Source organism: Aquarana catesbeiana, linkage group LG10 (assembly GCF_042186555.1).
Source record: "Aquarana catesbeiana isolate 2022-GZ linkage group LG10, ASM4218655v1, whole genome shotgun sequence".
Lineage (NCBI taxonomy): Eukaryota > Metazoa > Chordata > Amphibia > Anura > Ranidae > Aquarana > Aquarana catesbeiana.
The window spans coordinates 127,259,225-127,273,026 of record NC_133333.1 but is presented as its reverse complement, the minus strand read 5'-3'; the positions used below and the strand labels follow the sequence as shown (position 1 = coordinate 127,273,026).

Sequence of the window (13,802 nt, the reverse complement as noted above, 5' to 3'; positions counted from 1 at the left end):
GGTTCCAAGGAGGAACTTCTTTTTTTTGGAAAAACTCTATCTCTATTTCTTGGATATTTCTATCTCAATTCAGACGGCACACTTGGTTCCTCCCTGTTTAGGAAGTCCTCAGCAGGGAATACCATCTTACACGCAGCCAGCTCCCACCCCAAGTCTTTGGTGGCGAGCATTCCTTATAGTCAATATCTACGAATAAGGAGGAACTGTAGTCGTGACCAGGACTTTGAAAAGGAAGCATGGGCCTTGCAGTTACGCCTGTCGGATAGGCGCTACAGTTGCTCCACTCTCAAAAAGGCATACCATAGGGCCAAATTACAGAGTCAAACTGAATTAATTCATTCATCAAAACCCCGAAAATCGGACCAGCAGGTACGGCTGATAACGACATATTCTAAACAACATAAAAAAGTCAGTGAAATCATCCAGAAATATTGGCCTCTATTATCCAATGATAAAGTAATCTCCAAGTATGTTAAACCAATTCCTTTCTTCACTTATAGAAGGTCCAAGTCTTTAAAGGATCAATTGGTCCATAGCCACTTGACACAGAGATCCGGGAGAGATATTCGGAAAGGCACTGCCCCGTGTGGCAGGTGCGTTTTTTGCAGCTATATTCTAGATTCAGAAAAGATAACCCTTCCAGATGGGACTTTGTATCAACCCAATTTCTTTGCCAACTGCCAATCCATTGGGGTGGTCTACTATATGAGGTGCACCTGCAGGGCCTTTTATATAGGGAAAACTAAGAGACCCTTTTTCCACAGGATTAGGGACCATGTGTCCCTCCTCCAAAAGAAAAAGATGGAAACACCCATTAGTCAACACATGGGTCTATACCATTCATTTGATCTAACATAATTTGCTCTGGAATTCATACCTACTCATGAGAGGGGGGAGATGTAGATAGGATTCTCTTGCAGAAGGAGACTAGGTGGATCCATTCCTTGGCTGCCACCTCATCTCCCAGGCTCAATAAATCCATTAGCTTCAAGCCTTTCCTCTAGGGATTTTGTCTGGTCATTTTTTCAGTTGCTCCTTTGAGTGGTTTGTTTTGGTTTCCACTGTTATTTAATACGTGTTAGGACCCTCTGTTGGCCTCCTATGTACACCCTATCTGAACTGCTTTCACTTTCTGGCCATTGGGATTTTTGATTACTTATTAATTATATAGATTTCATCTATTAATAAATTTTGAATATATAAACAGAAATAGAAGAAAGGGAGAAAAAATTAAGTTTTTTTTTTTCCTCTCCCCAAGAGTCCTAGATTCTTAATTATGTTTTACACTAAGGAAGCACCTACCAGGATTAGGTGACCATATAGGCGCTAATCCCAGTGGTAAGTTTGTTTGCACTGGTTGGCGCCAATTGCGTCTTCCCCTAACCTTTATTTGGACCTTGTCCACCTAAATGGCTGCAGTTATTTTTCCTTCTTATCCAGTTACACTTCTTTCTTCATTAATGGATTTTTTTTATATATATATTACTTTTTATGCCTTTTTTGGCCTCTATGGATATTTACATAACTGCTTACAGTTTTAGAGGTGATGTTTCATCATTTCCGGTGCGCCACCTAGTGTCACTTCCAGTGTGCCTTGCACCATTGACTATGCTGATCTGATTGATGTATATCTCTTCCTGATTCAGCTAGAAGTGTCACTTCCAAGGTTACTGCCTATGGGTAGATGCCCCTGCAGGGTCCGCCCCTCCCCTATTTTTTGGCGCCAAATTTGGAGAGGGGGAGGGTATTTAAGCACTCTGGTGGTGGTTTAATAGAGATCGAGCCTGAGAGGAGGAGGATGTCATTTTCTTCATACACCATTTGACCCAGGTATTTAATGTCATTTTGAGGAAATCCTAGGCTAGTCCTTGAGGAACCCCCCCCTTTTTTGGTCCAGGGTCTTTTGATTGATTTCAATTTATTTGTTTTTTAGGTTCTTTGCTGTCTTTTCCCCTTTTGGGACTCTGCTTTGGGGAAATTCTTTATTTTTTTATTTTTTTCGTTTTGGCGAAGGGTTCCACTTCAATATCCTCGGCACACAAGCCGCTCCGCAATTCGGATCATCATGATCCGACTTCTGGTGCGACTTCTATTCAAATCAATGGGCTCCCATAGGGAACCATTGATTTTGAATAGAGGCATGAAAAGCTGCTAAAAGCTAGCGCAGCTAAACACGTATTAACGCCAATGCAAAAACCTACTAAAAGCACGTTTTTACAGCCGCTTTTTCCTGGCGTTAGTAGTGGCTTTGCAGCTCTTTTTTTCTAACGCCCCATGTGCATGAGGCCTTAGCAGCCTGGGTGTCCTCTCCCTGGTCTCCCTGCTTCTGCTATCATCTTCACAGCAGGGCAAAGAGTGGGAGGTGCAAGAGAAATAGGGGTTAGGATGTGAAGGGGTGCTGTAATGTGACGATTCTGAGTCATTGCACAAACCTGAGATTTGGACCTCCGCTGGAAGCACATTTTTCTGACCAGACCTCTGAACATTTTAATTCAATAGCCCTGATATATGTGAAAGGTAGGTCTACATTTGCTGAGTTAAAGCTATTTAGCCTTTTTGTAAATCAACATGCAGTGCAGGTCAACTGTAACCTTCTTTTGGCAGTATCAAAAATGCACTTCCATATCATTTTGGTAAGCCTTATGGCTTTGCAGCTCTGAACTTTCTGCATGAGCTGACTAGCAGCCACCTATGTGGAGGATTAAGGCTGTGTTCACACAGCCAGGTGCTGCTACTGGCAATCTGCAGATTCTTACTGAGGGTTGTAAATGCTGCCTGCACACAATGGAGTTTATTTGGAAAAAAACTGTTCACTTTGGGAAGTTACACTCTGCAAGGAAATTTTCCCCAGAGGTTAATGAATGTGGTGTAACATCACTTTACAAAGAATACCCAACCATGTGCAAGGAAAAAAAACAGCATTTTTCTTTGCACACTATTGAATTATGGAAGCCAGCTGAGCTTCAGCTAAGTCATTAAGATGTCGAGAAAATTCCCAAGCAAACATCCAGGGGTGGCCCCTATCCATGCGCCCAGCCCCATTTAGGATGCCTGGCGCATAAATTCCTATGGCTGGGATGGGCGGGGGTGTGTCTTTTGAAGCACTGATTTAGAGCCAGAGGCTCTAATGGGCTTCAAAATATGGTGGGCTCGGGGTGCAGAGCATTGTGTTTGGAGCCCATCCAGGTGTGTGTGCTCCAGACTTGTATGGGTTCTTAGGGAAGCTGTGGGATACTCCAGAACGCTCAACAGGAATGTAAGGGACTCTTCCCTTTGCTACTTCTTAGAACAGTCCACTTCAGCAGTAGAACATAAAGTTTTCAGCACTGGGGCATCACCAGCAATGTTCCAGGCCAATCAAGCCTTAATGTTAGTGCACCAGGGGCTACCAGCAGCAACAGTCACTAGAATCCTTCTCTCAGGTCTGTACTCAGTGTCCCTGGGACTTGGATGTCTCTATCCAGGCTCAGGTGGACAGTCTCCTCAGTGAATCTTCCAGACTGGATCCCCAGTGAAACCACTCTCTTAGCTTCAAAGGAATTTGCTGCAAGATAGGCCCCCCAGCTATGCACAGCTGGGACCTCGAAGACACTAGCAGAATCTTCAGCTGAACTGCCAGGAAAGGCAGCAGCCCTTCTGGTAGGGAACCTCTCCTCCTGGGGTAGAAGTCAGCTCTCCCAGGGTCCAGACTATTTATACCCCTTCCCAGCTACCATCTTGGCATCTTCCCCCAGGTTTGGTTAAAGCTGCATAAAAATTCAGGCTGCTTGTTTAACTCTCCCGTCCATTATATTCTGGAAGTCTCCAGAAGACCGCAATCAAACTTGCAGCCTGCAGAGCCCAGAGCAGACTAAAGCAATCACATGCTGCTCTGTTGACCACAGCATAATTCCTGGAACTAAATTTGCCTAACCTAACTAGCAACCTATCTGGCAGGGTGCTACAACATGTATTACCGTATTACCACCAATGAAAGAATACAGGATTGCTAACATTAATGCTACTAATCCCCCCCCCCCCCCCCCAGAAATGTATCTGTACTCACAGGGGCTTGACCAAAAGATTTACTAAAATATGGGCATTTCATGTGTGCAATTCATTCACTTGATCTTATTCACACTATTTTGTACTGATTTATCCGATTTCATACTGAGGTATTAGCTCAGCTGAAGATAAACCTAGCAGTATCTTTACAGTCATTGTTAAGTGTTACATCTGAATATGACATGTGACACAGGGTTACATCTGAGTATGACATGTGGAACAGCAAACCTGTTTTGTTATATAAAGTTTGCATGTGATGCAAATAGGATATGCAGAGGGTGGCTTACCGGTAATTTGGTTTATCTATATGTGTTCTTTTGACTAGAAAATTATTACTGTACAGTACCTGCACCTGTTACTTACCTAGGTATTCTTCTTTTGTACCAACTACCTGATAAAAAATCGTGCTGTACTACATACATACCTTTTTATTTGTAAAACATGAAAAAAAACCTTTTGTAAGTTAAAAAAAAAAAAAAAAGTTTGGCCTGGTCAGATTTAATTTCATATCCTCTGCTTCCATGGACATGGAGGCCTGGAATGACAATGCTGCTGAGCGATGTGTTGACAGCAGCTTATAGTGCAGCTGCAGGGCCCTTCCAGTCAGATGACATTAGTAGAGAGATTTGACACTTTCCTGCTCACTGTTGTAGAATTCATGTATTCAGTATATTCCCCTGGAATTGATTGCCTCCTGTGTATTTGCATCGTGATAATCTGTAAAGCAGAATTTAGTTTGGTTGTCATTTTTAAGAAGTTCTTAGTGGGTAGAGATTCAATTTATTTGTGCTTTAGGTGGAAGATGAAAAGGGAATTTCACTACGTTTCCCACGTTTTCTTCGAATTCGAGAAGATAAAAAACCAGAAGAGGCAACAAATAGTTATCAGGTACTGTAAACCACCGGTGTATGTGACTTCCTCTGGTGTTTTTCTTTGTCTTGCATCTATACTGTTCTGTTTTCCCTTGTTCCTGCTGTGTCTCAGAGACTGGTATCTTTATTTCAGCATCACAGATCATATCTGTTTAGATTTTTAGTCATTCAGTTGAATGCATTCAAAATTCATATACAGTTGTGCTCATAAGTTTACATACCCTGGCAGAATGTATGCTTGCTTTCTTTCAGAGAATATGAATGCTAACACAAAAACTTTTCTTTCACTCATGGTTAGTGTTTGGCTGAAGCCATTATTTATTTACTGAACAGAGAGGAGCATTATCATTAAAAAAGATAAGGAGCGTTTATCATCAGAAAAAGGGGGGTTTCTTATAAAAGGCGCTCAGTAATTGGTAAGAAAGCAATTGATCTTCCAGCTGGACACACTTCAACCGTCTGGAATGAACATAGATGTGGATCTCAATTGCTTTCTTACCAATTACTGAGCGCCTTTTTATAAGAAACCCCCCTTTTTCTGATGATAAACGCTCCTTATCTTTTTTAATGATAATGCTCCTCTCTTTGATGATAATGCTCCCCTTATTGGCTAACAAGTTATTCAAAATACTTTTAGTGTTCTAACATACACCTACTACCTGTGTGATATAACTGGTACATGATTTTCTTGTCTCGCTTTTTTACATAATTTTAAACATCTTTTTATTTATTTTTTACATATATCTTCATAATAAAATATTTTTAACATTTTTAGCATTTTTTAGCATTTTAAATATAACAGTTTGCCTGTTTGTATATCGTATTGCTAGGATATATGTCATGTCATAAATTTTGTAGAACCACAATTTTAATATTTTTAATATGGTTTAGTATATTACTGTTGTCTATATCACTATTGTCTAGGTTTCCTAAGTAAGGGCAAACCATTTACTACACACCTATATTCTGTGCGGTAGAATTGTGCATAAATAACTTAATAGTTACTACTGTGACACACATGCAATGGACCCATATATTAGTAAGGTGTCACCAGGAAATCAGCGCTGTATCAGGCCGTTCCACAGGGATTTAATCACTTCATTGGGGCTGCGGGCTTCGGTCTGCATTGTCCCAGGGAAAATAGCCGCCGACACACAAAAACATGGCCGCTGGCATGGGGCTGCGGGCTTCGGTCTGCACTGTCCCAGGGAAAATGGCCGCCGACACACACAAACATGGCCGCTGGAACACAAACACACACCAAATATGGCTGCTGGAACACAGGTGCACTACGGACCGCACAGCATATAAGGATAGGGGAGACGATGCAGGGACCACGCTCCCGTAGAAGTCCGTGTGACGAAACGTACGTAGGGCATGGCCTTTGACTGAACACCTTGCTGACGTCTCCCTGCAAAGCTGATGCTTAGTAACATCTTTGTAAGCATTGTACACCACTCATTTTTTCCATTACAATGTGAGTACCCTTTTTATCTGACCTAATAAATAGTGGTTTTAAACGGTTTCACACTATGGAATCCTTTCTTCTTATGTCCTTATGATATCATCCTGGTCCTGGTCTTGCCAAGTACTGCTGCACAGTGGCACATACTGTGACTACTCGTTACCCCTGCAGGGGATATACAGCTGGTGAGTCTCTGCACAATCACAACGCGAGACACCAGCACTGGATTAACACCTGTTGTGTGCTTTGAGGAATCCCACAACGGACGCCTTTTTTCACTTATAGTGCACCGGGCACATACCCATATGAACGGTTTATTATCATAGAACCATTTGCATGGCACGTGTGTTTAGTACTTTTTAGAGTGACCTCTTTATAGGGCACTTGTCACTTTGTTATTTGCAACGTTTGTAGAGCAATATTTTAATATTTATTTATTTAGCACTAGACACTTTAGAATATTTTGCATGTCACGTGTGATATATTTATTGCAACTTTGTGTTTTCTAGTGTTTAGACATAGACCACTTCATGCTCTTAGCAGTGGTTAACACTGTTTTTTCCTTTTGAGGGAATATAGAACTAGACACCTTGGATGCGATTTATTGCACTCATTATGCTTCTTATGTTTAAATCACCAGTCACTTTAACCCACAGGAGTGGTAATAACTGCCATACATATTTCACTTAAGGGAATACACACGTGACACTTTGGATAAAATTGTATATATGCAGACATTTCTTTTACAACTTTGGGACAGCGCCACACTCACACACTTTTCTTTTTTCACTTTTTTCACTATGATGAAAGGTACACCATTCCTACTGTGAAACACGGAGGTGGATCGCTAATATTTTTGACCTTTTATACACACACACACACACACACACACACACACACACACACACACTAATTACAAGCAAACAGATCACAGGTGAGGCTGGTTACCTTTTAATAGCCATTCAAACCCCTTTGTGTCAACTTGTGAGCATGTTATCAGGCCTAAATCACCTGGGTGTGTAAACTTTTGATCAGGGTCATTTGGGTAGTTTCTGTTTTCATTATGATTTAAAGAGTAAACACAGTTGATTGATAATGGCTTCAGCCAAACACTAACCATGAGTGAAAGACAAGTTTTTGTGTTATTCATTGTGACAGACTCACCCGGGATAGAGGCTTTTGGAGGGGACTGAATGCAAGCCTCTTGCTGACCGATTATGGGCCCTGGCATTTGGGGGAACGGTGCTCTTTGTGAGCTGTATGCCTGGGGACTCTTGAGGTGGTGATACTGTGGATTCGGGTCTTGGTCCCCCAGGACACAGACTCTGGGGACCCTGTGTATGCCATATGGGAAATGGTGACTTGGAGGGTATGTCTTGGATTGCTTAAAATGGGACAGTAATATTTATCCCCAATATCTCCCAGGATATATATGTAAAGACAATTATTGGTTTTTTTGACTCTGAACTCAACATGTTAATTGAGTGAGCTGATCACATTAGCCTCCAGGACTGTCTAGGAGATGAACAGTCTACTCCTACTATAGTTGTTGATGACTAGGCTGAGGAGTGGGGGAGAACACTGTTTGTTTTGTTAATTGTAATTAGCTCCTGCTATTGTGAAAATATCCTGTGGTTGTACTTATGATAATGTATAATGTACTGTGTGAAGCTCGGTGACCACAAGTCTGGGCAAAAGGTCATGTTGGATAATTAGCTCATGTTAATTAGGTTTGGTTTTAGTCATCCTGCTGTATATATTTGTGTGAGATCTCAAATAAAGAGTTAGTCCATGTTAGCAGTGAAACAAGTGTCGCCTTGTTTTGTGCTTATGAGCGGTTGGAATATCGGATATCTGTATCCAGACTGGGAGGAAGTGGTATACTGACGGAAGCACTCAAGTGGAGTGTGGGACATTCCATTACATTCATATTCTCTGAAAAATGGGCAAGAAATCCTAAATTCTGTCAGGGTATGTAAACTTATGAGCAAAACTGTAATTGTAAAGTGGAAAGACAACGGTAAATGCTTTTCAAAATCTTTTAACAAATATCTGAAAAGTGTTGCGTGCATTTTGTGTTCAGTCCCCTTTACTCTGATACCCCTAACTAAAATCTAGTAGAGCCAATTGCCTTCAGAAGTCACATAATTAGTAAATGGAGGCCACCTGTGTGTAATTTAATTTCAGTATAAATACAGCTGTTCTGTGAAGCCCGCAGGGGTTTGTTAGAGAACCTTGGTGAACAAACAGCATCTTGAAGGCCAAGGAACACACCAGACAGGTCAGAGATAAAGTTGTGAAGACGTTTAAAGCCGGGTTAGGTTATAAAAAAAAAAATATCCCAAGCTTTGAACATCTCACGGAGCACTGTTCAATCCATTATTCGAAAATGGAAAGAGTATGGCACAACTGCAAACCTACTAAGACATGTAGGCTGTCCACCTAAACTGACAGGCCAGGTAAGGAGAGCATTAATTAGAGAAGCAGCCAAGAGGCCCATAGTAATTCTGGAGGAGCTGCAGAGATTTGCAGCTCAGGTGGGAGAATCTGTCCACAGGACAACTATTAGTCGTGCACTTCACAAATCTGGCCTTTATGGAAGGGTGGCAAGAAGAAAGCTATTGTTGAAAGACATAGGACGTCCCATTTGCAGTTTGTGAGAAGCCATGTGGGGGACACAGCAAACATGTGAAGGAAGGTGCTCTGGTCAGATGAGACTAAAATTAAACTTTTTGGCCTAAAAGCAAAATGCTATGTGTGGTGGAAAACTAACACTGCACATCACCCCGAAGACCCCATCCCCACCGTGAAACATGGTGGTGGAAGCATCATGTTGTGGGGATGCTTTTCTTCAGCGGGGATAGGGAAGTTGATCAGAGTTGATAGGAAGATGAATGGAGCCAAATACAGGGCAATCTTAGAAGAAAACCTGTTGGTCTCCAAAAGACTTGAGACTGGGGCGGAGGTTCATCTTCCAGCAGGAAAACGACCCTAGACATACAGCCAGAGCTACAATGGAATGGTTTAGATCAAAGCATATTCATGTCTTAGAATGGTCCAGTCAAAGTCCAGACCTAAGTCCAATTGAGAATCTGTGGCAAGACTTGAAAATTGCTTTTCACAGACGCTCTCCATCCAATCTGACAGAGCTTGAGCTATTTTGCAAAGAAGAATGGGCAAAAATGTCACTCTTTAGAAGCTGGTAGAGACATCCCCAAAAAAGTCTTTCAGCCGTAATTGCAGCGAAAGCTGGTTCTACAAAGTATTGACTCAGGGGGGCTGAATACAAATGCACGCCACACTTTTCAGATATTTATTTGTAAAAAATGTTGAAAACCATTTATCATTTTCCTTCCACTTCACAATTATGTGCCACTTTGTGTTGGCCTATCACATAAAATCCCAATAAAATACATTTACGTTTTTTGGTTGTAACATGACAAAATTTGGAAAATTTCAAGGTGTATGCGATTCTTGTGTGAATTACCGTATATACTTGAGTATGAGTCGAGATTTTCAGCCCTTTTTTTGGGCTGAAAGTGCCCCCCTCGACTTATACTCAAGTCACCGCCGTCTGTCTGCATGATCAGTGTGTCATGCAGGCAGACGGCGGCCAGTGTGTGCTATTACTATTCGGCGGCCAATTCACTGTTCAAAAGCCGCGCCTCCTCCTCATCTGTGATAGGCAGAAAACTCAATTTCCCAGCAGTCAGTGTACAGCCTATCACGGACATTCTCTCGTCCGTGGTATGAGGATGAGAGAATGTCCGTGATAGGCTGTCCGCTGACTGCTGGGAAATGGAGTTTTCTGCCTATCGCGGACGAGGAGGAGGCGCGACTTTTGAACAGTGAATGGCCGCCGAATAGTAATAGCACACGCTGATCGGTGCAGACCGGGCATGCACAGGGCACAGGTAGGATGCGCACATGCACATGCACACAGGACACATGCACACAGGGCACATGCACACAGGGCACATGCACACAGGGCACATGCACACAGGGCACATACGCACAGGGCACATACGCACATGCACACAGGGCACATACGCACATGCACACAGGGCACATACGCACATGCACACAGGGCACATACGCACATGCACACAGGGCACATACGCACATGCACACAGGGCACATACGCACATGCACACAGGGCACATACGCACATGCACACAGGGCACATACGCACATGCACACAGGGCACATACGCACATGCACACAGGGCACATACGCACATGCACACAGGGCACATACGCACATAGACATAGGCACATGCGCACATAGACATAGGCACATGCGCACATAGACATAGACACACAGACACATGTGCACACAGACACATGCACAGGATGCATGCACTTATACACAGGACACAGGGAGAGAGATATACAGCTGCAGATGGGCATTGTTGACCCTCTATTTCCACTTACAGTAGCTGCTGCATTTCTCACCCTCGTCTTATACTCGGGTCAATAAGTTTTTCCCATTTTTTTTTTTGTGGTAAATTAGGGCCTCGACTTATACTCGGATCGACCTATACTCGAGTATATACGGTGCATGCGGTGTCCCGCACTGCATCAGTGGGAACCCCGGGCTTAATGAGGAACACCATGCAGTTCTCTCTCTCCACAATGTCCTTCCCCAGCTCCTCATTGCGTAAATACCATATTCAGCTCCAAGAATTTGTAATGCAACTTAGATTGGTAGTTCTGTGCAATTGGAGGGTTGTCTCTGTGTAAAACTTCTCACCTCCACTCTGGTGTTGAGTTTAATGGGAGATTAGAAAAGCTACATCTCAGACAGTTTTGAGATTTACACATGCTCTGTTACACGGCACAGCCCTGTCTGCAAGGGTAGGAGACCTGTTTTTTTCTCTGTTAAAATGAAGTAACACAGATCTATGACTGGACATTTTTTTTCTATTTGGGGTTTGGTTTTAAAGTAGAGGGCTATATTTGCCTAAGTGCTGACAAAAAGGAGTGAATGAGGTGTAAGAGTAGCGATCTCTGCAGCAGTCTGACATGTCCCTGATTTGCATTGCTTTAGCTCATACTCAGCAGGGGGTGTGTTGAACCACTGCTTTCATTCAGAGAGCAGTACTGTAGTCCTTTTCCGTAGTTTGCTTCCTGTGCTCTCAATTTAGGTCTGCAGTACAATGTAACTAATATGAATTGTAAGAATTTAGTTCTTTTGTACACTCCTGAATTAAATTTATCTACCTGCTTTTTTTCTTTTCTTTTTTTTTTTTAAAGCTTTGAATGGACTTTAAAGTGAATCAGCACTTTCTTTGGACAAAGAAACATGTTCACTTCAAAGCCAGCTTCCCACAGCAGATTATACTCCCCTTCAATTTGCAGCAAGTAGGTCTAGTCTGAGCTTTCTCAGAGCTGCAACTCTCCCTGACCTAGTGTTACATCACTGGATGCCTAACCTGTCAATTGACAAGCACCAGCATTGTCATGTGGGAGGAAGGGGATTAAGTCCACATACCTGAAAGTACAGAATGTTCCTCTTGGGTACCATAGACAAAATGAGCAATGGGTGAGTGAAAGAAAGTGAAGTATGCTGCTGTGCAGGGCAGAGATAAAGTAAGCCTGTTTTGCTCTGTATGTTGAAAGCACAGATTTGCCTTGGTGATGTCATTTGTCAAATGCCTTACAGCAGATGTAACATTGGGGAGGGTGTTATTTTTTTTAACTATTTTAATGTGAACTGGCTTGCCTTTCAAATGTAACATTAGAATATTTCTTTTCATTTCAGGTTGCTGACCTTTATAAGAAACAACAACAAATACAGAACACATCTGCAGAGAAAGGAGATGATGATTTCTATTAGATTTGTGGAAATAAAAGAACTCCAGGAATGTATATACTCTTAAAATGTGCTGGTTTATGAGGGGTTAAGTCCAAGGAAGTGTAAGCCACCTCATGGACTTTTCCAGGAGTATAGCTATCACTATACTTGCAGCGCCACAACAGTAGCTGCGGCTCTACTTGCCTCCCCTCCACTCTGCTGCATAATTGCAGAATACGTTATATTTGTGAATGTTTTCACATAGAATAAAGTGCTCTCTGATTGGACAGGCATAGAAGAAGGGAAGATAGAGCATCTCCAAACAATTCACAGCTTCTGTGGAAGAGACCTGAAGGTTCAGTGTCTGAGACCCAGGCGTATGGCGATAACTATACTCCCAGCACTGTGTAAAAGTGTAAATTGTAAATAAAAGATAAGTTGACTAGGTAGCCTACACCTTGTTGGACGTGACGCCTTATAAGCCTGCACATTCATACATTACTGGAGTTATTCCTAAACCATATGTTTATGGGGTAAATTAATACATGTGACTGGAACATTATGTTCATGTACCACCATTATCTAATGTATCAACCACCATTCCATTCAGTATTGCTAGATTTCTGGCAAAGAAATGTAACTTTAGCAAACATACCCTTTATATTGGCCTATGAATGCTAAATGTTGGTACTTTCATTTTTATTGGATGTTTTGCATTCCTACATGGCATGAGAAACACAGTCGAAATATCTTTTTAAGATAATAATTTTCATCTTCACATCAGCATACAATGTTATGACTGTATATTTATGCTTTTTTCAAGTCATTTGCTTTAATATCATTCCTATGCATATTTGTTGTGTAAAGCTGTCCATACACTGTACAATCTGATTGTACAATCTCCTTTAGAGTTACCAAAACTATGTAATGGGACACCCCTAAACAACCCATTCACTTGCCATCAAATCAGGCAGGCCCCTGGACTACATAGTTGATGTTAAATCTAAAGGAGATTGTACAATCAAAGTGTATAGTGTATGGTCACCTTAAGCGTTGTATTTTTTTTTTTTAAAGGATACTACTGAAATATGTTTTGAAAATAAAGAAACTAAATTGAATTGTCAGAACTATGGTGTCTGTCTCGACTATACCACTTTTTCATCATCTTTCCATCTACAACCCCATGTATATATAATAAAGGTGCATTCCTTTTTTTCCTTTTTGTGAGACTGCCTGGATGGAAACATTGCCTTTCTTATCTTACTTGATGGGAGAAATACACAATAAAACCTTTTTAAAGTTTAGACCTAATTTTTTAAAAGCAATGTGGATATGGGGTTGACAGTATGGAGTTGGGCATTATTCCAACACTTTTTACTTTGCTGTGGCGTCTTCCAAGAAGGATGCAATGTATACCAGGATTGTCTTGGTTTGGGCTCGCCCTCCTGGAAATCTTTTTCTTGCAAATTTTTCCTGTAAACTGCAGAGGTTGTGTCCTGTGTGTCCTCTCTTTGGACTCTAGCACATATTTTGTTTCTGCATTATTTGCTCCTTTCCAGTGTTATTTTTGTGGTTTGTTGTCTGCAGTGTTTTTTTGTGGTTCTCTGCAGTCCTGTCAGCCTGTT

At 41.8% G+C, this 13,802-nt stretch overlaps 1 protein-coding gene across 4 annotated transcripts in view; it reads left to right on the top strand.

Moving 5' to 3' along the window:
• The window catches only part of LIG1 (DNA ligase 1), a 217,760-nt gene extending 204,465 nt beyond the window's left edge, over positions 1-13,295 (top strand). For all 4 annotated transcript variants that reach the window (XM_073602588.1, XM_073602587.1, XM_073602589.1 and 1 more), the window contains 2 exons: positions 4,840-4,932; positions 12,145-13,295. In XM_073602588.1, the coding sequence (XP_073458689.1) occupies positions 4,840-4,932; positions 12,145-12,219 (168 nt within the window). In that variant the 3' untranslated portion in view covers positions 12,220-13,295. The remainder of the gene's footprint in view (positions 1-4,839; positions 4,933-12,144) is intronic.
• The last annotated feature ends 507 nt before the right edge of the window (positions 13,296-13,802 follow it).